This window comes from Sphaerodactylus townsendi, linkage group LG09 (assembly GCF_021028975.2).
Source record: "Sphaerodactylus townsendi isolate TG3544 linkage group LG09, MPM_Stown_v2.3, whole genome shotgun sequence".
Taxonomy (NCBI): domain Eukaryota; kingdom Metazoa; phylum Chordata; class Lepidosauria; order Squamata; family Sphaerodactylidae; genus Sphaerodactylus; species Sphaerodactylus townsendi.
The window spans coordinates 77,246,844-77,274,132 of record NC_059433.1 but is presented as its reverse complement, the minus strand read 5'-3'; the positions used below and the strand labels follow the sequence as shown (position 1 = coordinate 77,274,132).

At 45.2% G+C, this 27,289-nt stretch overlaps 1 protein-coding gene across 1 annotated transcript in view; it reads right to left on the bottom strand.

The window, feature by feature from the left end:
• TNFRSF11B (TNF receptor superfamily member 11b) overlaps window positions 1-26,280 on the bottom strand; it is a 70,092-nt gene extending 43,812 nt beyond the window's left edge. The window contains 3 exon segments of the mRNA XM_048508598.1: window positions 16,090-16,187; window positions 24,155-24,239; window positions 26,147-26,280. Coding sequence (XP_048364555.1) covers window positions 16,090-16,187; window positions 24,155-24,239; window positions 26,147-26,280 — 317 coding nt within the window.
• Window positions 26,281-27,289: the final 1,009 nt, after the last annotated feature.

Below are 27,289 nucleotides of genomic sequence, written 5' to 3'. Positions count from 1 at the left end.
TTAAGTTTTAGTAATGGGGTTTTCGAAACATTGATACATCAATTGTTCTGCTGCCCTAAGTCTGCAAATATTAGATTAAAATATTCTAATATGTTTTCTCTGATTCCTGATGAAATGGATGCTTCATGCAGACTCCTTTATCTCACAACTTGTGAAATGGTAGCAAATTTTTAATTGAAAGTGATGTATAACCAGTAGTCTACACATATGCAATATGTCTTGTATTTGAATACTGCTCTTATTATAAATTCTGTATTTTTGATATGATCTTATTTTATTTGTTTTATGCCAAAGAGTAATGGGGGTTTCACCCCTTTTCATCTCTGGCCCCTTTCCACCCATGCAGAATAATGCACTTTCAATCCACTTTCACAATTGTTTGCAAGTGGATTTTGCTGTTTCGCGCAGCTGCAAAGTGCATTGAAAGTGAATTGAAAGTGCATTATTCTGCAGGTGCGGAAGGGGCCTCTGATTAGTTTTTACTGTATTGGACCAAGTCCAACACTGTATTAGACCATATTCCATTTTGAACCCCTGGCTGTGTCTTGGAGGGCATCTCTTACTTGGCTCCTAAACCTGCCATTTCAATGCAGTTTTGCCAAAGTGCCCTTATATTTAGAATCCTTTGCTAGGATGAAATTATCAAAACCTTCTCAACTCATGACTCTAAATCAGGTACCCCCCTGGCTATACCTTTTGAAATTCAGAACCTTCTCAAATGTCTCTGTGACATGCATACTGACCTGGATTCGTCAGCTTGTTGTTTGGGCAGAAACAGAAATGTGAAAATATTTTAGCTCTCTGTATGCAATTGTAAAGTTATTGAGATGCTGTTGTGCAGAAACATGTTTGAATTACTTGGACTTTTCGCATCACACTCAACGCACATCCTGTCGGTCTTGGTGAGAAGAAGAAGAAGAAGAAGAAGAAGAAGAAGAAGAAGAAGAAGAAGAAGAAGAAGAAGAAGAAGAAGAAGAAGAAGAAGAAGAAGGTGCCATTGAGTCGCAACCAAGACATGACAACACCAACCATGGAGTGCCCAAGGGAAGAGATGAACAGAGTTCGTTTGCCATTGCCTTCCCCCCATGTAACAACCATGGTCTTCCTTGGTGGTCTCCCATCCAAATACTGATCATTGCCAGCCCTGATTCACTCCCAAGCCCTGACAAGGAGCGTTTCCCCACTTACTTATAGCCCGCTATGCCGCGCGCTACTCTCAGCACGCGTCATTTCTGGCACACGACCGGGCTTCCCCACAACGGCGTCATCAAAAGGCGCCGTTTTGAGGAGCGCCAGGAATGACGCGCACTGAGGGGGCGTGACAGCGGCAGCATCGGGGTGGCTGCGTTGTCGCCGCCCCTGTAGTGGGGAGTGCCGGGGGACCCCGCGGTACTTGGCTACAGTAGCACGGGGCAGAAGATAAGTGGGAAAACGCCCAAGGACAGGCCAAACTGAGCTATCCATTCTGCCCCTTGATCGAGCACAAGTAATAATGATCCAGAGCTGGAAATCTTCTTTCCTCTGCCTGAACAACCTAGCATCCCGGTCCCCAATAATCCTTTCTTTATTCTTAGGTGTTGGGACCTGATGCCAAATGGCTGTGTTTCATTGCAGCTCCACAAACACTTTCAACCCCTATTCTTCTCCGAAAGACAGGCAACTTACGTGTGCGTAACAGACTGCTTTGTTCTGTGTCCTGACGATGTGCTTCAGCAGATTTCCCCAAAGGCCCATAACCTGGGAAAAGTCATTCTGCCGCTGATCTATCCATTCCCTCTAAGATTTGTATTAGGCATAAACAGATGACTCTCTCATATCAGGAATAAACACAGACACTTCTGTTTTCCCTGTATGGTTTTAGCATTATAGAGTTTGACAGAATTACGGTTCTGTCCCAAAACAGGCCACAAACCTTGCATTTTTCCTAACTTATTGTCTGCATTCCAACTGTTCCAGCTTCACTGTAAAGAACCAGCCGGAGTATTTCTCAACAAAAAAAGAGAAAAGAACAGAAATGCTGAGGTCCGAGGGGCCTTTTCTTGAGGAGAGCTGTGGCGCAGAAAGGCGAGCTGCAACACTGCAGTCAAAACACTGCTCACGACCTGAGTTTGATCCTGACAGAAATTTGTTTCAGGTAGCCAGGTGAAGACTGACTCGGTATTTTCAATGGGACGATTGCCTTGAAATTTACTAAATAAATATAGTGGGGGAATGGAAGACGAGACTAGAAGAATCATTTATTCAGCAAGGGGACAATGCCATAGAGCACAGGTGTCAAACTCGTGGCTCTCCAGATGTTATGGACTACAGTTCCCATCATCCCCTGCCAGCATGATGTTGGCATGGGATGATGGGAACTGTAGTCCATAACATCTGGAGGGCCACGAGTTTGACCCCTGTGCCATAGAGTCTACCCTCCAAAGCATCTGTTTTCTCCAGAGGAACTGATCTCTATAGTCTGGAGATAACCTGTAATTCCAGGGGGTCCCCCTGTCAAATTTGGAGGCTGGCATCCCAAGTGGTTTTGCTTTTGTGGAGTGGACTGCCATTTGAATTGGATCAAGGCAGAGGTGGGATCCAGCAGGTTCTCATAGGTTCCCGAGAGTAGGTTACTAGTTATTTGTGTGTGCCAAGAGGGGGTTACTAATGGGTGATTTTGCCACGTGATTTTTGCCTTAGTTACGCCCCTCCTCTCAGCAGTAGCACGCAGAACTTGAAGCAGTCTAGCAGGAGGTGCACCGGTGTGCGTGGCAGCCTGCGCCTGCGTGCATTTGTTTCCCGCCCAAGGACCGGCGCCGCCCAGGAATGCCACGCCCCCAGAATGCCCCGCCCCACCCAGGAATGCCCCGCCCCCAGAATGCCCAGCCACGCCCCCGTCGTGCCCCGCCCAGCCCCATTGGCGCTACGCCACAGTTTGAATCCCACCACCATGGGAACCTGTTACTAAAATTTTTGGATCCCACCACTGGATCAAGGTGAGGACTGTACCTTCTTTCCTTTTCTTTAGGGGAATCTCTAAGACAGTGCTATTCTGGAGGACTGGTCACTGATTCTTGTAGTCTAAGCTGATGTTTTAGAGTGCATGTATATTACCGGATTTTACTGGAATATTGACCTTTAATGTATTTTACTACTATTTTATGGAAGGAGTAGGTTTTATAATGTATGGAAACTGTCTTGAGCCTCCTGGGAAAGGTGGTCTACGAATGCTTTTGACGACGAAATAGATTACACAGGAGATCCAATCGCAAATTTATTACGTCTTGTCTAGTTGCAGCGTGAGAAATGGCAAAATCTTTGGAACCCACATAGAAGAGAATTAGCGATGCACCCCACATTGAGTATTCCCTGACACGTGTGTTCTTTGTAATTGATTGTTTGTAACAAGGCTACCTTGGCACAATTTGCTGTCCTCAGACACTGCCAAAGTCTATTATCGCTCCTTCTTCTGCACTGCTATAGCCTCCAGAATTCCCTTGGTGATCTTAACAATACTTGCCACTGCCAGGATGACCATGTAAACAAACACTATTAATTGTATTCCATGGTAGGAGCTTCTCAGAAGGGTTGTGTAGCTATGACAGATTAGTATTCTAAGCAGCGATGATACTATAGGGCAGTGATAGCGAACCTTTTCGAGACCGAGTGCCCAAATTGCAACCCCAAACCCACTTATTTAACGCAAAGTGCCACTATGGCAATTTAACCTGAATATTGAGGTTTTAGTTTAGAAAAAAACGGTTGACTCCGAGGCGTGTGTTACTCGGGAATAAGCTTGGTGGTAGTCGGTGGTTTTGTTTTGAAGCAAACGTGCAACTCTTCCAATGGGTGAATCACAACCCTAGGAGGGTTTACTCAGAAGCAAACCCCATTGCCAGCAACCAAGCTTACTCCCAGGTAAAGGATCACACTTTAGTTCTTCACATGAAAATCAGTGGGGTTTAACAGCGCTTAACGGGGTTACCTCCACTACTTCCGCAAAACTAGATCTTAGGTTTAATGCTAATAATCGAGCCCAGTGGCCCAGGCCAGCCTAGATGTGTGTGTGTGTGGGGGGGGCAACTTTGTTTGTGCATGCCCACAGAGAGGGCTCTGAGTGCCACTTCTGGCACCCGTGCCATAGGTTCACCACCACTTCTATAGGGCAGCATTTCCCAAACTTTTTTTCCCCATGGCCTGGTTGTTTTAATACTTCTCCTGCGTGACTCACTAAAAAATGTATGGCCTATTTATTAATAAAATAAAACACTGCCCTATAGTCTCCCCATTATGCATCTGCCCATGTTGGCTTGGCAGGGGTGAGCCCAACCATGCGCTGGGTCTCATCTGAATGCACCGGTGTCAGGGAGGCTTTCTGGTGTGCTGCTACTGTAACCTCTATCTGTGGGTTCTGTGGGGCAGAACTTGAAATGAGTTTGCAACAACAAATTTTAAAAACAAAATGGTTTACTTTCTTAACATATAACATCAACATTTAACATCACACTTCAAGGTCCTGTTCAGGTTTCATTTTCAAGTCCTTATATTTACAGTCTACTGATACTGCCAAGTCCAATTCTTCTTTGCAAGTGGGTTGGCTCCTGAAGACTCCAAGGGCTTGATGAACAGGATTCAACATGATGAAGGTTTCCAGGAGAACTCTCACGCATTACAAACATAAAAAACCCTGAAACAATAAACTCCAACATTTACAACATAGCAAAAACAAACAACTACCTTCCCACTAGTTCCCAACAACATTGCAGTTACCTTAACAAGGTGTTAAGGGCTTATACAAATCAAGGTCCAAGTCTGGTAGCCTTGTCTCCTCCAAACTACATGAGCTCTGCAGCCTTCAGGTGCTTTGAGTCTCCACCCCTTTCTGGGTCAACCCATTCTGAGCATGAGGGTTACACTTCCACCACCCCTTCCCTCGTGGCACCAGCGTCTGCCGCGAACTGCGGCTCCATCCCTGGCCCTTTTCTGGGTTATTGGCTGGCTGGGGAGGAGCCCTGAAGCTGCTGTATCATCCTGGTTGGTCCAGCTCCAGCCCTCCAAGCAAGGATGGGAGTGGGGTGGTTGGCCCCAGACCCGGACATTCGGTGACCCAGCAACTCACCATTCGGGAAATGCTGCTATAGGAGAACCATAGCCCGACAAAAATGCTCTCCTGATTCCCTGGCTAAATAGATCATGTGTCTGAACGCCTCCCAATGAGGAAAGCAGAATGGCCTCTAAAAGGAGGACATATCTAGGGAAAGGGTTCTAAGCTGCCTGCTGGCAGTCTGGATACAGAAAACAAACAGGGTTGGGCTGGAGTTGAGTCATCTAGAATCGAGGAACTGGTTGCGCAGTCTGAGAAACCGTTGCCAGCGTGTCTGAGGAAATGTAGGCCCAGGTGGAACTCTCCTTTATTAAAGGCGGATTCCGCATGGACCAAAAACAGCAGTGTGAAAACGGTTTAAAATGATTTAAAAGGGTGTAAAAGGGTTCACACCGTTTTCACACCATTTTCACACTGCTGTTTTTGGCTCACCCGGAATCCGCCAAAGTCCTTAAATCAACTTGGGATGTGCGAGAAGACAGCTACAAGGAGAGCCAAGAGGTGAGCCTTGGTCAAAAGAGACCTGTGATGAGTTGCCAGTCTGTGAATGAGTTAATTTCATACCTTTGGGATCTTCACCCCAAGGAGACTCTCATTTTATACTGTTTGACTCCCCCCCCCCCCCGTACACATGTACCCCTAAGCATTTGATCTTATCAAACAACCCAGACCTCCAGAACAATAAGGACAGGTCAATTCCAGCAGTTTCTCCCCATATCTTCATAAGGAGCCCCGAGGCACAGGAAGTTAAGCTACAGTAATGCAGTCAAAGCTCTGGAGAAGAGGTCTTTCTTTAGCCCTTTTGATTACCTACACAACCTCACATATAAATGCGGGGGGGGGGGGCTAGAAGAAGAAGAGTTTGGATTTACATGCCACCTTTCTCTCCTGTAAGGAGACTCAAGGTGGCCTACAAGCTCCTTTCCCTTCCTCTCCTTACAACAGACACCTTGTGAGGCAGGTGGGGCTGAGAGAGCTCCGAAGAACTGTGACTAGCCCAAGGTCACCCAGCAGGAATGTAGGAGTGCAGAAACTCATCTGGTTCACCAAATAAGCCTCTGCCGCTCAGGTGGAGGAGGGGAGGAATCAAACCCAGTTCTCCAGATTAGAATCCACCTGCTCTTAACCACTTCACCACGCTGGCTCTTAGTGGCACTAGGAATGCTGGGTAAGGAAGAAAGGTTTACAGAGAGAACAGAAAAATACGGTCAAGGAGCCTTCAGATCAGAGCCCCCCTGCCCCCACAACACACACAACACACACGTTTATGGTTTTAAATATCCCATCTGATGAAGTCCTTGAAAATATACCTTGCACAATGTTTTGTGCTTCTTTGGGCTGGTCATTTCTTCTGGGATACTGTCATAAAGACAGGGAGGAAACCAGTGTGGGCCGGAGTCTATGCACATTTCAGAGATGAAGATGAGGTGTGCTAATGAGCAATCCGCTAAGCAAGCACCATCCAGACATTCGTTATTTTTTCATTTCCTTGGGTACAAAAAGGTTACAAAAAACTCCCTTTCCTGGCAAACATAATCTGTGTGACAGACCACAATTGCAGCCAAAACACAGGTGCATTCTCAGAAGAAAAAGGGAGAGGTTTTGCAAAAGATGGCTCAACAAACAAGATCCTTGCCTTATGACTCTTGACGACAAAAGGTTCCACCTAAGCATAGCACAATTTGCATTCATTTGTCGGTTTCGTAGCTGGTATCCAGGGACACCAGAGAGAGACCTCGTTATGGGATTTTCCAAGATGGGTCTTGGCTATATTTAGCGACTATGTGTAGTGACTCAAAGAGTCCACCTTTGTCCACCACAAATAGGTTTTATAAATATCGTTGACTGAAGTGACTAAATCCCAGTTTCTGTTCTCCAGTTTTAGCATGAATTCAAATAGTGTTCTCAGTTCCAAGGGCAGCAGTCTGTAAACGTCGGGTAAGAGAGGCGTGGAATGCTGGGAAACTCACAGTGCAAGTTTAAACCAGGGGGTATACATTGAAAATGTCACTGGGGGAAAATTGGGACTAATAAAAGGAAACACTTCTTCACGCAATGGGTGATTGGTGTTTGGAATATGCTGCCACAGGAGGTGGTGATGGCCACTAACCTGGACAGCTTTAAAAAGGGCTTGGACAGATTTATGGAGGAGAAGTCAATCTATGGCTACCAATCTTGATCCTCCATGATCTTAGATTGCAAATGCCTTAGCAGACCAGGTGCTCAGGAGCAGCAGCAGGCCATTGCTTTCACATCCTGCATGTGAGCTCCCAAAGGCACCTGGTGGGCCACTGCGAGTAGCAGAGTGCTGGACTAGATGGACTCTGGTCTGATCCAGCAGGCTAGTTCTTATGTTCTTATGTTCTTAAAGAAGGCCATCTGAACTTCGTAATACTGTGATCACTCCCCTACCTTTCCTCGAAAACATTCCTGTTGCAACTACATCTTTGTTCTGTAAAACAAGACTGACGTTCTGAACAAGTGGCAAATCCAAGATAGAACTGTGTCGAAGTGCGCAGTTTCCTTAGGGCTGTTTCAAAATAGATTGCTCAGAGCTGCAGAATATATTTTAAAGTGATCATTCCACATTGCTCCCCATAGAAGTTACATAGGGAGCACCCATCCATGAAGATTTTCTGGAGTCACAGCTGGGATCTTACAGAAATCGCAGAGACATCCGAGAAATGTCCCCATGTAATGTTTGTGTATGGAAGGGTCCATATGCTAGCTCATTGTAGCTGAACCACAGCACTCCCAGCTGGGCCCCTTCCTAGAATAACTTAAATCAGGACAGTACTTGTTTTGGAAAGCTTGCAAGCTTGAGAAGAAGGGCCCTCATAAATTGTTTCACCAACTGCTAAATTCCAGGCAGCCACCCCTAAGCGAAGCTGGATTCTTTTGGAGACAAAGTGGCTATTACTGCGGTGCCAACGATACCACCACAAATGGATGGGACGGAAATTAAAAAAGAGCATGCCAGCCAATTAAAGCAACAAGAGAATTGAGGTGATTTTTTCCATAGAGCAATGCAGCCAGAGAACAGGGCGGATGCTGCTGTTTCTTATAAACTGTGCTCTCTGATCTCCTGGGGATCTGAAGTGGTTTTGGAGTCAAAAGGATCCATCCCTCTTTCAAAAAACTCACCTGCAAAATGAGGCACCCCCACCACGACGTAAAAATGAAGTTTATTTAGGTGCTGTGTGGTTTCCGGGCTGTATGGCCGTGTTCTAGCAGCATTCTCTCCTGACGTTTCGCCTGCATCTGTGGCTGGCATCTTCAGAGGATGCCAGCCACAGATGGCGTAACATCAGGCATTCTGCTAGATACACCCATAGCCAGCTCACAACCTCGGCTAACCCCAGTGATTCCGGCCGTGAAAGCCTTCGACAATACATGAAGTTTATTTATTTATTTATTTTAGTAGGCTTTTATACCGCCCCATCCCCGAAGGGCTCTGGGCGGTGTAAAGCATATAAAGGTAACAATATAAAATAGTTAAAACATTTAAAAGCAGCGATAAAAAACTAACAATTTAATTTATACAATAAATCTCAGTAAATAGAGATTTAAGTGGCGTCCAGCATTCCAGGGAGGCATGGCGAGTCTCGTTAGATGACAAATGACCCAGATGTCAAGGGCCTCAGGAGGGGGGGCACCACTGCTGAGTCATGGCATTGACACCTGAATCACCAGGTCCATATCCTGTGACACTACAGTACAGTGGTTATGAGCAGCAAACTCCGATCTGTAGAACCGGGTTTGATTCCCACTTTTCCACAGGAGCAGCACACTCTAATCTGGTGACCCAGGTTTGTTTTCCCCGCCCCTCCACAAGAAGCCTCCTGGGCGTCTTTGGGGCAGTCACAGTTCTCTCAGAACTCTCTCAGGTCCACTTACCTCACAAGAGAGAGGGTTGGGAAGGTGATTGTAAGCTGCTTTGAGATTCCTTTTGGGAGAGAAAAACAAGGTCTAAAAACCAATGATTCTTCTCCTTATTCTTTGAGGGTTCCCACGCACACCAAAATTTTAACAATGAGCTAGTATAGCAGAGTGATTCTTCCTCTGTACACAGCTCACATGGTGACTCTGAGGTACGCTGCCGGATCTATCCTCAGTTAGTGTAATAGTATAGCAGAGGATATATAGTAGTAGAAGAAGAGAGAGTTTGGATTTATATCCCCCTTTCTCTCCTGCAGGAGGCTCAAAGCGATTTACAATCTCCTTGCCCTTCCCCCTCACAATAAACACCCTGTGAGGTGGGTGGGGCTGAGAGAGCTCAGAAGAACTGTGACTAGCCCAAGGTCACCCAGCTGGCGCTTGTGGGAGTACACAGGCTAATCTGAATTCCCCAGATAAGCCTCCACAGCTCAGGCGGCAGAGCGGGGAATCAAACCTGGTTCCTCCAGATTAGAATGCACCTGCTCTTAACCACTATGTCACTGCTGCTCCTTGGTGAACATATGAAACTGCCTTTACTCACTCCTCACTTTCGCTCGCTTCAGCTGTTCCCCACTTCGCTTCGCTCACTCGTTGGATTCGTTGGACTCGTTAAGTTAGATTCGTTGGATTCACGTTAGGATTAAGATTCGTTAAGTTGGATTACGTTCACTCTAGTTGAACTCACTCACCGTTTCCGTTAAGTTGGATTTGTTAGATTCGTTAAGTTTGTTTGTTTGTTTGTTTATATCCTGCCTTTCTCTCAAATGGGGACCCCAAAGTAGAGCACATTGTTCTCCTGTTCTTAGTTTTGTCTTTACAACTACCTTCTTAGTCTGTGAGTATGTGACTGGGCCAACATTCCCAGTCAGCTTCCATGGCAGAGTCAGAATTCAAACCTGGATCTCCCAGAGATTACTTTGACGCTTTTCCCACTGCACATGCAGGCTTTAAGTATTATGTACTAAGTACTGTTTGCTGTAACTGGTAGCAGCTCTTCAGAGCATCAGGCAGTGAATGGTATTTCTTAATACCTGATTGTAGGGACACTGTAACGGGAGATGGTGGGGGCTGAAGCAGGGCCGTATCTGCCAGAGCGACATGGGGTATCACATGTCCCTGGGCGCACGCCATCTAATCATGTGGGGGGGGCACCAGGCCCAGGCTACGCTCACTGGCTTCAGGCAGTAGACCTGGGCACTGGCACTGGCTCCGGGCAGTAGACCTGGCCACCTTGCCAGCTCCGAGCGGTAGACCTGAGTGCCATCCTTCGGGTGTTTCCCCACTTGCCACGACCCCCCTATGCCGCGCGCTGCTCTCAGCACGCGCCATTTCTCAGCTGCGATGCCGAAGGCTTCCCCACGACTCCACGCTCGCAGGATTTCATCAAAAGGTGCCATTTGGAAGAAACCAGGAGTAAAATGCTGGAAATGAAGCGTGCTGAGGCACTGTGCTTAACAGCGGCAGTGTCGGGGCGGCTGTGTTGTCAACACCCCTGTAGTGGGGAGTGCCAGGGGACCCCGCGCTACTTGCCTACAGTAGCGCGGGGCAGAAGGTAAGTGGGAAAACGCCCTTCGTTTCTGGGTGGTAGACATGGCCACCTCACTGGTTTCGGGCAGTAGACCTGGGCGCCGGATGGGGGGGAAGGGCGGAAAATTCAGATTTTGCCCCCCCGGGCTCCATTTCCCCTAGATACACCTCTGGGCTGAACTCTAATCTAATTTAATCTAATAAACAGCAATAATAACTTGTACCCATTGACATACCAAGCAGGTGTTCTACCACTGACCCATAGATAGGATTACCAACCTCCAGGTCAGGCCTGCAGATCTCCTGGAATTACATATAATTTCCAAGCAACATTTTCTCCGGGAGAAAATTTTAACAATGAGCTAGTATAGCAGAGTGATTCTTCCTCTGTTCATAGCACCATGGGAGAATGTCAATTTGGGTGGGGGTACTCTATGGCAATGACATCCATTGAGGTCTCACCCCTCCCCACACCCTGCCTTCCTCATGCGCTAAATCTCTAGGGAATTCCCAACACAGAGCTGGCAACATCTCTAGTCAATTCACATCAACCTTTTGAAAGGATGCTGAGACAGGCACATAAGGGAACTTAGCTTCAATGTTATTGATTTCTTTTTTGGCCAATTGTATTATACTACTAAATTAAATACTTCTGTCTCTTGAGGACCTGTCCAAAGCTTCTAAAACCATCAGCAACTTTATTTTAAAAAAACAGAACACGAAATAAGGTTGTGTTAACGTATTTCTGCAAAAAGGAAAAAAAATATATGAGGGGAATTTGCTTGGAGATTCTCATTCCCTGAACTGGCCCTCTGTTTGCAATGCAAACCCTCAGGCATGCTGGATAACCTGATGGAGTCTTCAGCCAAGATCTCAGTACATCCATACCATCTACAGCACTTTCGCCTGCCATTCGCAGTCCCCTCTTCCTCCATATTCTGTATTGTTTATTTAATATTTATATCCAACTTTTCTCCTCAGTGGGGACTCAGAGCAGATTATGATGTGGTTCTTTTCCTTCATTTTATCCTCATTTATGAAATTTTGGCACAGCCTCTTCATAATCCTGCTCAAAACCAGAATCCTCACAAGAGCAACCTTCTGAGGGGGCTAGGCTGAGAAAGACTGACTTGCCCAAGGTCATCTATTGATACCTTGCTTTTCTCTACCTTTAAGGATTCTCAACATCATACGAGTATAGAATGTGCAGAAGTAAAAAAAAAATTGGACAACTGTATTGTTATATATCGAGAAACTGGTGAAGATTAATATTGATTTAAATAATGACTTAATGTTCATGGGTGTAATGGAAGACAGAAGGGTGGATAAACAATATAGTTATATGTGTAAAATGATGATTAAAGCAGCCCATGCAGCAATAGCCTTGGGCTGGAAAGAAAAGAAAAAATGGACACTTCAGAGATGGTTAGAATATATCTGGGAACAAGTGACACTTGATATTTTCGATATACTAACCAAAAATAAGACGTGGCAAGATAAACTGAAAGAAATTTTGAAGATATGGATAATATACATGGACTGGATGAAAGACGCTCGAGTCAACGAAGAAATATGGGAGAAGAGGCTACAGAGAATGAACTTACTGCTGTTTGTCTGACAAAACTATGAAGAAGAAGTAATGAGGGGAGGGAGAAAAGGGGGGGAAGTATTGTTTGAAAGTGTATGAAGAAGGAAATTACTATAAACTGTAAAATTCAAATGATACAATAAAAATTATATTAAAAAAACACAGCATACAAGTACCTTCCGTTCTCTCCCCCATCCCCACAACAAGCACTTTGTGAGTTCGGGGTTGAGAGAGGTTGGCTGAGAGAGGTTGGAGAAAACTGTGACTCGCCCAAGATCACCCAGCAGGCTTCATATGGAGGAGCAGGGAAATAAACCCAGTTCACCAGATAAGAGTCTGCCGCTCATGTGGAGGAGTGGGGAATCAAATCCGGTTCTCCAAGATGCGGTCTACCTTTCTTAACCACCTCACCACACTAGCGTTGTTATAGCTGTATCTATGGTGGAGCTGAGCAGGTATCCACTTATGGAAAAGGATAACCTGATTGGCTATGTGACCTGACCCACTATTTAGTATAAAAAAATCAGTTCATTCAGATTACACACTTACACCCCTGTGACCAATTGTATAGATGAACAATGAGCTAAAAAGGAATTTGTTTGTTTTGCACTTCTCAAAAAGCGGATGAAGAAGCACAAAACCTTAAGGGAAAGTGAGAAATATTAGCAAAATGGCAGGGAAACCCACGGATTGAAAGAAAAGCATCTGTACTGCAGACATCTTGAACCGATTTGTCAGTGTTTGTATCTCATATTATATCTGTCCTACGAATACCACAAGTCAGCAGAGAAAACACTCCAGTGCTAACAGATTCAATTAGCAATATTATATAATGCTCTTCAGTCCTTCCCGCTCCCAAGCAGTGAAACGTCCAAGGGCAACACTACAGGCTTTAATTGCCTTCAGATGACATAGCACTGGAGACTTAAGAACATTCTGTAATATCTAGTTTCTTTACAGATGTACAAACAGGGCATAATGGAAGCAAATACGCTGCTAGGGCAGGCAGCCGTTCTACTGATCCATTCTAAAAGCAATAGATCCCAACCCTGACCAATCTAGAAAAATGCACCAGTCTCTCCACATCTGTCTCCCTTCCGCACATGCAGAATAATACACTTTCAATCCACTTTCACAATGGTTTGCAAAGTGGGATTTTTGCACCTTTATCCCTGGGTACTGTGTAAAATCCAGCTGCAAAGTGCACTGAGAAAGTGGATTGAAGACCGTGCATGGCTTTATCCCTATAAAAGGAAGGGGTCTCTTCAGGGATGTAGCTTTATAAAACAGTACCTGGGCTAACCCTGGGTGCATCACCCCCCACCACCACAGCTGCGCCCTGCCCCTGATATCAACGTGGAGGTTGCAGGCAGGGTGAGCCCTGCTACCGGCATTCAAATACACCCCTGCCCCAAACTTCACAGGGAGTTTTGGGCTGAGGTGCAGTTGTAGGACGGGAGCCTCTGTGGACGTTGTGCTCCACACTCCCTGTACCCCGCTCGCTACACCACTGCTGTCTATGGGGACTAATTACACAACATGTTTTCCCTGGGGTTTCTGTGAATTGAGGCACGTTCTATTGTTCTATATGTTCCTATGTTCTATAGTTCCTCAGACATACATGGGTATGATTTGGATTGGGACCATGCGGAATGAAAAGAGAAGAAGAGAAGAACAAGAGTTTGGATTTATAACCCCCTTTCAAGGGGGCTTACAATCTCCTTTCCCCCCCACAACAAACACCCTGTGAGGTGGGTGGAGCTGAGAGAGCTCTGAAGAACTGTGACTAGCCCAAGGTCACCCAGCTGGCATGTGTTGGAGTGCACAAGCTAATCTGGTTCACCAGATACGCCTCCACAGCTCAAGGGGCAGAGCAAGGAATCAAACCCGGTTCTCCAGATTAGAGTGTACCTGCTCTTAACCACTACACCACCAGGCTCAGATCTTTCTCCCATGCCATTTTCCTGACTTGACATAGCTCGGAGCACAACTTGCACCACTGGAGGCTGCACAGATACTGATGAACTACACATTACATTTCCCCAACAAGGCAAATTACAGTTCATTAGAAGAAAATATCCCTGCTGGATCAGATCAGTGGCCCATCTAGTTCAGCATTCTGTTTCACACAGTGGCCAACCAGTTGCCAACATGACCTGGCCACGTTACTCCCCAGCGTTCAGGTAGGTACCCACTTCCTTTAGTTCAAGTGAGGAACAAAGAGCAGCATGTCATGTTTGGAGTTTTACTTGTAAAACGAGACTTCCCTTTCTGGGTGCCATCCATTTTATCACTGAAATGTGTAATCCCATGTTTACTAGCTATTCATGCTGAAGATCTTATCTTCATGCTGGAATGATCCTCTCAGGAATCTTCAATTGTTTGAAGAGAAGACTGAAGAGAATGTGATGGTTTCCTTTGTATAGCATCTTGCCCAATATTTATGATCTTCATCAGAGACTCTATTCTGTGTCCGTCATCTTAAGAGATAAGGTGGTCGGTTCTTAAGGACAGGATCTTCTGTTATGCCACCTCATTTGTGGAATATCCTCTCCATAAACCACCACATGGTACCACATATTGACTTTCTGGTGCCAGATTTAGACAGGTATTTGGTTTTCCCAGAATGTTGTACTTGGTTGATTTGGTTGTTATGGCGGTTGCTGTTGGCTATCTATATTTTCTCTTCCTGCATCCCCATTTTGCTATTTAAACATTTTGATCCTTAGTGCTGTTTCCATTTGGGTTATAATGAACTGTTTGTCATTTCAGCAGGATCTAACATTCAGGTCATATTTTAAGCCGCTATTTATTACCTCAGATTTTGTTGAATTACATAGTTTTATTAGATTTTTCTGATGCTTGGGAACTACTTTGAGGATTTTGCTGAGAATGTGATGTGTAAGTAGTGTACGTATGCTGTACACACAGTAGTGTACACATAGGCTACAAATGTAGCTTTGTAGCCTGTTCAGTCAGGTGGGCTAGATCTCAGAGATGCCAGTCATCATATCTAGGAAACAAACGAAATTTGACCAAGAAGTCAGAGACAACAGGATTTAAGGTCACTTTCACTGCATGTGTTATCACATGCCCTGTATCCAGAACAAGTGCTTGTAGAAACACATACACTCTTAAGATTCCTAAATCTCCTCTTTTCAAGACTAGTCTCCTCATAATAGCTTGGATCCAACAAAGCATTTATATGGAGGGAGGGGAGGAAGAAACTGTACTTAACTGTACATGGCCAGAAACTGTACTAAACTGGATCTAAGCCATAATACACTGAATAATGCACTATCAACTCATTTTCAATGCACTTTGCAACTGGTTAAAACTGTGTAAAATGGCAAAATCCACTTGCAAATGATTGCTAAAGTGGATTGTAAATGGATTTATTTATGTAATTCATAGTCCTCCTTTCCCACAAAGAATTTAGGTAAATTACATATAATGAGCCCAGTTCATTCAACAAAATGGAATCTGCAGTAACCAATGCTTTAGGATTTCAGAAGTCTAGAACCACCAGAAAGAACTGAAGCATAGCATAAGCATTCACGACACATTAAGTGGTACAGAAATTACATAAATAGGATCTTACTTATGGTAAGCTGAGCACAGCAGCATAGACCACAGTCCTTAGTCATTTGCTTAAGCAAGTTTGTAAAATCATTTGGTGCCGTGAAATCCTATTGCCTGCACAGAAAAGCCCCCTTGAATAATCTAGGCCTTTTCTGTATGGGCCATTTAGCCCGGGACCGGGCTGAGATTTATAGCGTTTGGGGTAGGAACTTCACATGCTCCCATCCCTAATTCGGCCCTGCCCCGGGTTGAATGGCTAAACCTGGGGTGTTTGAAAACCGCGCTATCCATTATTCTTTTACAATATCCCGGATTGCAGCCGCGCCTGTGTGGGAGGCGCCGCTTTTGGGCATTCTTTAAAAAAACTCACCTTCTCTTCTGCGCAGCTCCACAGGAGAGGATGACCGGCCCTTTGACTCCCGAGGCATCGCTATGGTTATGGGGGCCTGTCCCCTCGTCCCTATGGAGCTGCACAGGGGAGAGAAGGTGGGTTTTTTTTTTAAAAAAAAGACATGCCTCCGTGTGGTGGGGCATTCGCAAGCCCCAGCCCCAGGGATCATATATCCAGGTTTGCACCTGCATCCCCAGCCTGTGCGAAAAGGGCCTTAGTTCTGCACAGTTTGCAATACAATACAATACAATAAGCCTTTATTGGCATATACATGATAGTATAAAAAATACAGTTCCAGTTAAAAAATGAATAGTAAAAAACTTCGCGTTTGTTACACATTCAGTTTACAAACTTCTGACAAAAACTTTGCCACTATAAGGCAACAATGAAAATCCTGACAATTTAAAAGCATAACTACTTTATCTGATTCAGTATAATCAATCATAGAGTCTATAGCTTGGGATAACAGACTGGATCGGAGTTCTTGGTATAATAAGCAGTTCAGAAGAATGTGTGGGATGAAATCCAGCTGTCCTATGCTACAGGTACAGAACCTCTTATCGCTTGGAAGACCTTTAAGTCTTCCTCTATGTAGCGGAGATGGCATGATGTTAAATCTAGCCAGCATATAGGCTCTCCTGTGTATGGAATTTGTGAGTTTGCACAGTTTGCAGAAAGCCAGGAGAGTGGATTCTTTCCTGATCTACTTGGATAGACTGTTCCACAAGGTGGAAGCCACAACAGGGAAAGCACACGGACGTGCAGTTGTTGATTTTGCCCATTTGCAGGTTGGTACCTGCAGAAGCCCCTGCTGTCATGAGCAAAGTTGTTGTGGTGGAACAGAGGGGGAAAAGGCAGGCCTGCAAATAAGAAGGGCCAAAGCCATGGAGGACTCTCAGCTTTGCAACTCTCCTGCCGCTGTGAGAACAGCATCTGCATCAGAAGGGAAAGTCTGGATCGCTCCAACTTTCTTGTAATGGAGCAAGTACGTTTTTGAGATTGCGTTTAGAACTTGCGAGCTGGTGCCTTTTAAATGAAAACAGATTTCCATTATTACTGCAGAAATGTTGCTTAACTTGGCTACGGATGCTGCAGAGGAATAAGGAAAATGCCACGCTGGTAGCTGTTCCTCGAATATGAAAAACTGTAGCGCTTGTGTTAATTGTGCACAGTTGGATTTTCTTCTCTTGCACTTAGATTCTGTTCAATAAGACAATTCTTTAAAATGAACTGTTTATGCAATTAGAACGATACAGAATTAAGCAGGCATATTTTCGGCATTTGTTTAAGTTGGTTAAGTGCATTTAACTCCATGCTGGATTGTGCCCGCCTCCGAAACAATAGCAACAACAAAAAACCCTTTTGATTGATCTGACATGCAGATGGTCAAGGTAGCCCCACTATGAGAGTCAGTTACAGTGAAGGAGAAATTGATTTGCTGTATTTGTCCTCCATTTTTCAATGAGTGAGCTCCCAAAATGCCATGTTTCAAACAGAATGCTAAAGAAAAGCTGAGAGGAAACCTATCCTCTAATGGTTGCGACCATCTGTTTCGTAAGTGGGAAATCTCAAAAATATGATCTACAGACCTCAGCAGAGGCGTATCAGGGGGATGGTGCCTGGGGGCAACACTGCACCGGGTGCCCCTCCACACACCCCCATGCACGATGGAGATGGGGGGCAGCCCAGCAGCAGCAGCTGCGTGCTTGCCGGGCACTCCTCAACTTGAGGGGTGCCCAGCAGGCCTGCAGCAGGCATCAGTGTGTGGGGGTTGATTTTGCGCCCCCACCATGTGAGCTGCTGGGCGGCACCTGGGGACAGGGATACCCCCTGTCCCTCTGACAGGTACAACCCTGGACCTCAGTATCAACAATAAAAACCACAATCAGCAACCTAAGATTGAATGTATGTATGCCACTTGAAAAGCCAGAGTGGTGTGATGGTTAAGAGTGTTGGGATAAGAGCTGAAAGACTCAGGTTCAAATCCCCCCTCTGCCATGAAACCATTCATTCTCTCAACCTCACCTGCATCACAGGGTTGTTGTGAAGCTAGAATGGAGGAACCCAGAACAACGGTCCATTTTGCACAAAATGTTTTAAAACCATTTTCATTTGTTACGTGACCTCTTTAAGACCTTTGCCACCCGAGGAGGGGAGGAAGCAGTCCGAGGGTGCAGAAGGAGACACAGAAAACCCCGCTGTGTGGGTAAAACTTGGCCACAGCCACTTTATTGGGGTGCTGGTGTAACCCCTGTGTTCAGAATGGGATGACCCGGAAAGGGGTGGAGACTAAAAGCAGCAGGAGGCTGCAAAACTCATAAAGTTGGAGGAAGCAAGGCTACCAGGCTGGGACCTTGATTGATTTTTATAGGCTCTTAAAACCTTGTTTAAAGTAACTGCAATGTTTATTTGTTTGTTTGTTTGTTTGTTTGGATTTATAAACCGCCTTCCTCCAAGGGGCTCAGGGTAGTAGACACAATGTTGTTGGGAACTTGTGGGAAGAGAGTTGTTTATTTTGCTGCACTGTAAATATTAGAATTTATTGTTTCAGGACTTTTTGTGCATGTAATTGGTGAGAGTTCTTTTGGGGACCTTCACCATCTCGAATCCAGTTCACCAAGCCTCTGGAGTCTCCATGAGCCAACCACCAGCAGGAAGAAATGGACTTGGCATTATCAGTCTGTAATTAGAAGGACTTGGAATGAAACTTGAACAGGACCTTGAAGTGTTATGTTAAATGTTAATGTTTGATAAGTGTCATATGTTAAGGAAAAGTACCGGTAAATCATTTTTTAAAAAATTTAGTTTTTGCAAACGCCTTCCAAGTTCTGCCCACAGAACCCAGAAGCAGAGGTTACACTGGCGAAAGGAGGCAGAGGCGCAGCAGAGGGGACAGATCCAGCACTGGGCAGCATGTCTGCTGTCCCTCAGTAATAACTAGGGTTGGTCAATACTTAAAAAATTCGGTAAAATTCGGATTTGGGTATTTTGGGGCATAAAATGATTTGTATGCCCAAATCCGAATCATAGCCGATTCGGATATGCCCGAAAATTCGGGTAAATCCGAGAGTAATTCAGATCCCGTTTATTATTTTTTTGAATTTTTTGGTGTTTTTACACGTTTTGTTTGTAGGGGTGCAATTTTAAACCCTAGCAGCACCAAACTTTCAGGATATCATCTGGAGACTGTCTGATGATGATTCTCCCCAAGTTTGGTACACAGTTTGGTCCAGGGGGGGGGGGAGCAAAGTTATTGACCCTCAAAAGGGTGCCCCATCCCCATTGTTTCCAATGGAAGCTAACAGGAGATGGGGCCACTTTTGAAGGTCCCATAACTTTGGACTCTGAACCAAACTCCACCAAACTTGGGGAGTATCATAGGGACAGCACTTATTTGCATGATGCCCTCCGAAATTCTTGGTGTCAGTAGCTCTAAAGGCTGCACCCCTCACAGTCACCAAAGAAATTTCCCCCAGATTCTGTGCTCTTGTAGTGGTTGGTTGGTTCCATTAGAAGCCAATGGGAAATTTCAGTGGGAGGGCCTAATGGAGCGCGCACATTTTCGCGCGAGTAAACTCCATTAAAACTTTCAGGGTGTCTTCAGGAGAGTCTCAGGCTCCATGACACCATCCCAGGCTTGCGAGCCGTTGCTTCAAGGGTTTCAATGTTATGGGTAGGTCTAATCTCCCACTGCCCCCAGGCATAAGCAAGTTCCCTCAAACCTGGATGGTGATCAATCCAAAGACTCTCCTGAAGACACCCCCCGAACATTTATGGTGACTGTACCTTGACAATGTGCACGCACAGCCCTCCACCCTCAGAAATTCCCCATTGACAGCAATGCAGAATGCCACTAAGAACAAAGAGTCTTGGGCAGAATTTTGGAGGTGCTATTCGCAGGAGTGCATTTTTAGACATATCAGCCCAAAAATATTGGGGTATCATCAGGAGACTGTCCTGATGACACCCCCTATCGCTTGGAATGCAGTTTCTGGTTTAAGGGGCCAAAGTTATGGGACCAAAAAAATGGTAGCCACCATCTCCTGGGGCCTCATTGGGAAACAATGGGGGGTAGAGGCCCCCCCTTTGAGGGGTCCATAACTTTGGCCCCTGAACCAAACTGGGTGCAATCTCAAACTTGGAGGGTGTCATCAGGACAGTCTCCTGATGATATCCTGAAATTCTGGTGTCACTAGCTTTAAAAAATTCCGTTTCATGTTTCACCGCTTCCTGCAATACGAAGCCCGTTGGAGGAGTGAGCTGATTGAAACCACGAAACCAAAGCATTTTTAAAGTTAGTGACACTTTCGAATTCAGGGTAATTAGTCAGGAGATTCTGTCCTGATGGTTAGCCCCTGAAAGGATTTGGTGCAGTTTGTCTAGGGAGCTAAAGATTATGGGACTCTCAAAGGTGTGGCCCCCATCCCCATCAGCTCCCATTAGGAAACAATGAAGGGTAGTTGCACCCCTTTTGAGGGTCCATACCTAGAACCAAACTGCACCAAACTTCAGGCAACATCGGGACAGTTACCTGATGATACCCCTGATAATTTGGTGCCAATAATATCTCAAAAAATGCGTCCTGCTGAGTAATCTCAGATGGTTGCCCAGATTCTAGCCTTGGTCTGCAGTGATTCTTGGCCTGTATTGTGCTAGTCATTGTGGGATTCTTTGCAGGGCCAGTAGGTGCACATTTCGAAGTTGTAGTTGGTCACACCCAAAACTTTGGTTTTCAGGGAGAGTCTCTGGGAATACTCATCCAGGTTTGGGATTTTTGCTTCAGGGGTTTAACCCCATGGGACCCAAAAAAAGGAAATGACCACCACTGCCCCCGAAGCAAAAGGGTTACCCAAACCCGGATGGTGTCAACTAGAGACTCTCCTGAAGATACTCTGAAAGTTTTGTATTAGTTCCTACATGAAAAAATGCACTCCACAGCCCTCTATCAGAAATTCCTATTGGACAAAGCAATGCAGCTCAAGTCACTGAAGAACAAAGAATCTTGTGCAATTCTTTGGTGTTCAGTAGGGGTGCATTTGTAGATAATGTCGGTATCACTAATATTCAGTCATTTGTCATGGGGAGATTGTCCTGATGATACCATCAAGTGTAGTTGCAGTTAATTCAGCAGGCTCTAAGTTATGGACCACTCAAAGGGGTAGCCTTCATCTCCTTAGTTCCCATTGGAAAGAATGGGAGATAGGGATGACCCCTTTGGGGTCCATAACTTTGGCCCTCTAAAACCAGAACTGCACTAGTCTTGAGGGTATCATCAGACAGTCTCCTGATGATACCCCTGAAATTCTTGGTGCTGATATGTTTACTAAATGCGCCCCTGCAGGCCGAAACGTGAAAACACTTGCCAAAAAAATAAAACTAATTCGGTTGGTGATCCGAATCCCATGGATTCGGATCTGTTAGGATTCGGACAGCTCAGATTCGGACCCTGCTCGTCCGAATCCGTCCGAATCAGTGCAGATTCGGTAAAAATTCGGATTTGGACTGTCCGAATCTCCAACCCTAGTAATAACTTTTCCCCAACCCAATGCATGGAGGAAAACACCAATGCCTGGAGCAGCAAGATAGTGGGAGCCATCTGGGCGCTGGCCTCTGGATGAACTCCTCTTGCTGCCAGGGGGCGCAAGTGTAACCCCCATGCTCCGAATGGGTTGACCCAGAAAGGGGTGGAGACTCAAAGCAGCAGGAGGCTGCAGAGTTCATGTAGTTTGGAGGAGACAAGGCTACCAGACTCGGACCTTGATTTGTATAAGCCCTTAACACCTTGTTAAGGTAACTGCAATGTTGTTGGGAACTAGTGGGAAGGGAGTTGTTTATTTTTGCTATGTTGTAAATGTTGGAGTTTATTGTTTCAGGATTTTTTGTGTTTGTAATGGGTGAAAGTTCTCCTGGAAACCTTCATCATGTTGAATCCTGTTCATCAAGCCCTTGGAGTCTTCAGGAGCCAACCCACTTGCAATGAAGAATTGGACTTGGAAGTATCAGAAGACTGTAACTAGAAGGACTTGAAGTGAAACCTGAACAGGACCTTGAAGTGTGATGTTAAATGTTGATGTTTGATGTTATATGTTAAGAAAGTAAACCATTTTGTTTTTAAAATTTGTTGTTGCAAACTCATTCCAAGTTCTGCCCCACAGAACCCACAGATAGAGGTTACACAACTGCAGTGGTGGGATTCAGCAGGTTTGCACCACTTTGCCAGAACCGGTTGTTAAAATGGTGCTTGTAAACAACCAGTTGTTAAATTATTTGAATCCCACCACCGGAACTGGTTGTTAAATTATTTGAATCCCACCACTGGGCGCAAGCCACCAGCAGCCCCCACTGGGCATGTGTTTCACAGGCTCACTCCACTCCCAGGCCTCTTATGGAGGCCCCCACCAAATGGAGAGGACCGGCACATGGGCTCCTCCTCCCCTGAATGGATCAGTCCCCATGTGCAACCAGCCAGGTTGTGAAAGATGACATGCAAATAGCAACAATTACTGTAAACAAAATGCCAGCAACAAAAAACTCATACCCATGAGGGAGGGAGGGAGGGAGGGAGAATCCATTGGCGCTCAGGTGAGAAGGGGGACGGGATGTTCTGGCCTGCCTATATAAGGCCACGGCCCCACCTCCTCCAGGCACGTCACTTGCTTACGCCAGCAGCTGGGCAGCCCAGCCCCACGCTGGACTGGATGCCAGTGCTGAGCCTGCCTCTCTCCCTGCCACACCCCCAGGCAGCAATGGAGGCCCAGGTAAATCTCAGCCGCTCTTTCCCACGCCTCCTGGACTTCCCCATTGGCTCCATTTTCTGAGCTTGCACTGGACGTCTCATGCTGTATTTTCATCAGGTTTTTTTATTTGGGGGGGGGGTCATGTCTCAGTAACTTCAAAGACACGGCCCTAGAGAGTCGCAGCACAAGACTTTGAAGCTGTGTAGCATCAGATCCACAGATTTAAAAAAAAAAACCTGGAAAGACCACAAAATGGCAACTAGGAATCGTTTTGAGTGTGAGTGAGTGAGTGCCAACAAACTTTTCAAAACATTTCCAATGACTTGTGTAGAATGGGCCAGTGTATGCCACCTTGAGTTCCATGGAGAAAGGTTGGGGAAAAACAGTTTTACTAAATAAATAAACATTCATCCCCTGTTCCATGATTGATGTGTATGTGTGAAAGAAAGCTTTCTGACACAAAAAGCAGAATTTTTTTTAACACAGTGTTTTTGAATCGGTTGACAGCCAAGTAGGTAGGCAGAATGATTGCCACATTTCAGTTTCCTTCTGCTTTATATCCCGTGCATTATATCAAACTATACTCCTCTCAAAAATTAGGTAGACACAAAAAATTTTTGATTAGAAGAAGAGAAGAAGAAGAGTTTGGATTTATATCCCCCCTTTCTCTCCTGTAGGACTCAAAGGGGCTTACAGTCTCCTTGCCCTTTCCCCCTCACAACAAACACCCTGTGAGGTGGGTGGGGCTGATGTTTGAAAAGACAGGATCAAAAAATGGTGGGCCTTCCTCAGAAGAAGGTTGTATGGTTGTTGAGTTGTATCCAGTGTCCCATGCAGTGGGACACTGATCTTTGGAAAACAGCACAATAAATGGAAAGGGTCACAAGAAGCAGACACTAACCTGACATATCCTGAACCCAAACCATTTTGTGCTAGAAGGACATTGTTTCGACATTTGACCAGAATTTACCACAGCAAATGTACATTTTATACTATATAATTTCCAGGAGAAAAAAAAAGACAGTGAACATTACATCAGACACCAGGGACAGAAGCTTTGATGTCTGGGTAGAGTTTTCTTTGAAAGCCTGTTCTTATTCTTATTTGGCACTTGCTTAGGAGTTGTCCAGATGGACACCAGATTCAGACATAAGGGCAGAAGACATCCTCCACAGGTCTGGGCCATAAATGGATTGGATTTTCCAAAAATGTAATTTAAAATTACGCTTTCTTTTTCCAGTTAGTTGGTAATGCACAAATAATAGTAGGGGAGGCAAGGAAGGATTCCCAACCATTCCTGGACTTACTGGAAAGGCTGCCTCTTTGGTGAGAGAGTCATATAAGAATATATTAGTCTGTTGTTTGGGGAAGCTGACATTTGAAATCCCACAGCTAAAGAAAATCGTGACATTTTCCCCCATGAGAGACAAATCCAACTTCTAGAGCTATAGCAGATCTGGCATTATTTAAGCTCTTTGCTGTGAAGTCCAGCAATGGATGCTGAGGGGGACAGACACAGAGAGAACAATTAAAACAGCAAAATGTCTTGTGGCATCTTCAATAGATTGGATGTAAACAACATTTCACTTGGGTTGTGGCATCACATGGTATAGCCTGATTTTGTTAGATTTCAGAAGCTAGGCAGGGTCGGTGCTTGCATGGGGGACTACCAAGAAATACTCTATAGGGAGCCAATGGCAAACTGATGCTTTAAAGAACAGGATAAAAAAAGTACCCATAAGTCAATTGTGACTTGACAGCACATACCCTCCAGTTTGCATGAAGTTTTGTGGGTCTGCGAATAAGAGATGCTTTCATTAGCAGAGATACAGAAGCAGCATCCAGTAGAAAAGAGAGCCAGAGATACTTTGAGTTGCTTTATATAAAAGTTTGCTAACTTAAAGGGTAGGGTTACACGGAATAAAAACAAATAAATGCTGCACTGCTCTGCTACATATTTACAGTACTAGCTGTACACTAAAGACTATACCTTGTCCTATTCTCTGCTGTCTCACGTATTGTCGTCTGCTCAAACAAAGAAAACATTTACTTTATACTGGTTCTGGTGGGTTTTCCGGCTGTGTGGCCATGGTCTGGTGGATCTTGCTCCTAACACAGAGGGAAGTCTGTTACACACTGGTCTTAAAAACACCAAAAGCAAACCCCTAAGTTCATGAACAATGGACTCCACCCAAACACAGGATTTGCATTCACCAATACTATTGCTGCTGCAGGGCATGAAAATGTGAATCACTCCCTGGACTGATAAGCCCCACCCGCAATACAATACCATCAACCACATCTTTGTATAACAAGTTCCACCCAAACACTTACTGATTGGTTCCCCACCCTGGGACACGGACAATATATACCCCAAACATTTCCTTCTCTCTGGACACAGTGTGTAACAGACTTCCCTCTGTGATACACCTCTGAAGATGCCAACCACAGATGAAGGTGAAACGTTAGGAACAAGATCCACCAGATCACGGCCACACAGCCCGGAAAACCCACCAGAACCAGTTGAATCCGGCCATGAAAGCCTTCGACAATACATTGTTCACTTTATAACTTCTGATCTATGTTCTCACTAACATGTAAGTGATGGCTATCTGACCGACCAAGAGCTAATCAAAAGGTCAACTCATTGCAATATCATCTCAGTATCCTGTTTACATACAAACAGATGTTAACTAGAGGTGGGATCCAGCAGGTTCTCACAGGTTCCCGAAAGTAGGTTACTAATTATTTGTATGTGCCGAGAGGGGGTTACTAATTGGTGATTGTGCCATGTGATTTTTGCCTTAGTTACACCCCTCCTCTCAGCAGTAGCGCGCAGAACTTGAAGCAGTCTAGCAGGAGGTGCACTGGCGTGCGTGGCAGCCTGAGCCTGCGTGCATTCATTTCCCACCCAAGGACCGGAGCAGTGGCTGTGTCCTTGCCACAGCCCCGCCCAGGAATGCCCCGCCCCCAGAATGCCCAGCCACGCCCCCATCGTGCCCCGCCCAGCCCCATTGGTGCTACGCCACAGTTTGAATCCCACCACCATGGGAACCTGTTACTAACATTTTTGGATCCCACCACTGATGTTAACCCTTTCATAACAGGTTGTGACAGACACTTGCAAATCCCAACACATTTACCTTAAATTGGGTGAGGTGAAATCACAAATCCTGCTCCTTCCTTTGTGATATCAACCCCAGGAGATCTCCCATTTGCATGAGGAGTTTTCTTTTAGGAATGATTTTGAAAGTTTGGTTGAAAACAGAGGTTCCATGTGTATTCTAAGACCTAAGTACCTGTAATGTTTTCTCTGAGTCCTCCCCCGGTCCACACAGTCAAACAAGCATTGCAAGTTCTGGGTTGCAAACTTAATCTGATTTGAATCAGGACCATGGTGGTGAGTGAACAGAGGGGGCTCAGGCGTTTCCATATTGTAGTGCTTTGCCTGAAGTCTGCGTGTCGGTAGATTATTCCCAATTATCTGTGCTCTGTCAGGTTTATGCATATTTAACGTTGTTTTTACATTCATGACCTTTAGGTTGGTCACTGAAGACTGCTTGGAAGAATCCCACTCACGTTTTGCGAAATGTGGCTCTGTTATGCTAACTATCAAGGCCGCTCCTGAGGGACGGCTCTGACAGAGAGATACATTGAGGGGAAAGAAAGGAAGGGTCGCTCAAAAGCCTTTTTCTCATACAAAACATGCACATAGACTCTGATTTGCAGAAGAGCCAGAATCACAGATATCAAAAGAAATTCTCTTGCTGATGGCAGCTAATACCAAAGAAGAGGCACAGACCAGGAAATGAAAGATTGCCTCGCTTTCCTTGAGGGATTGTAGGTTTGTTAGGCCTTCCAATATGATCGGAGGTCTACCACCAGTGAGCCTCATTGCCTACTGCCTCTCTGAGTGGCAGCGGAATAAATTTTTTTAAGCAGTTTGTCTCTTTCGAATAAATCTAGTTTTACCACAGAGTTTCTGGCAATTCCTAGAGCTAACTGTCACTACCGGATTGTAACTGGAAGGGCAACCCTAGGGATTTAGGAATCCATTTTTTAAACACTTGTCCCCTTGATTCTTGGCCAACTCAGCACACAGGGCTGAGCCCCAAACGGCAGGATACAGTAGGCGGACAAAAGATATTAGGATCCATGCAGGTTAGTAACGTTTCGAACAGCTGTTATGGTACTACATGGATTTTGTCTTCCTTTCATTCCATTTTCCTGATTCAAAAGGCCTTCAGGTGTTCTTTGTTGCTTTGGAGAAAGTCTATGAGTCCATCTATACATGAATACTCCAACAGGGCAAATAGCAACCCAGAGGTCCTTTTCAGGTCAGGAAAAGGATGTAGAAAGGAAGGCTTTCCCCACAAACTACAGTCCCAATACAAGTTGGGATTAAGTTCCCACACAGAGCTCGCAATCCATGTTCATTAACA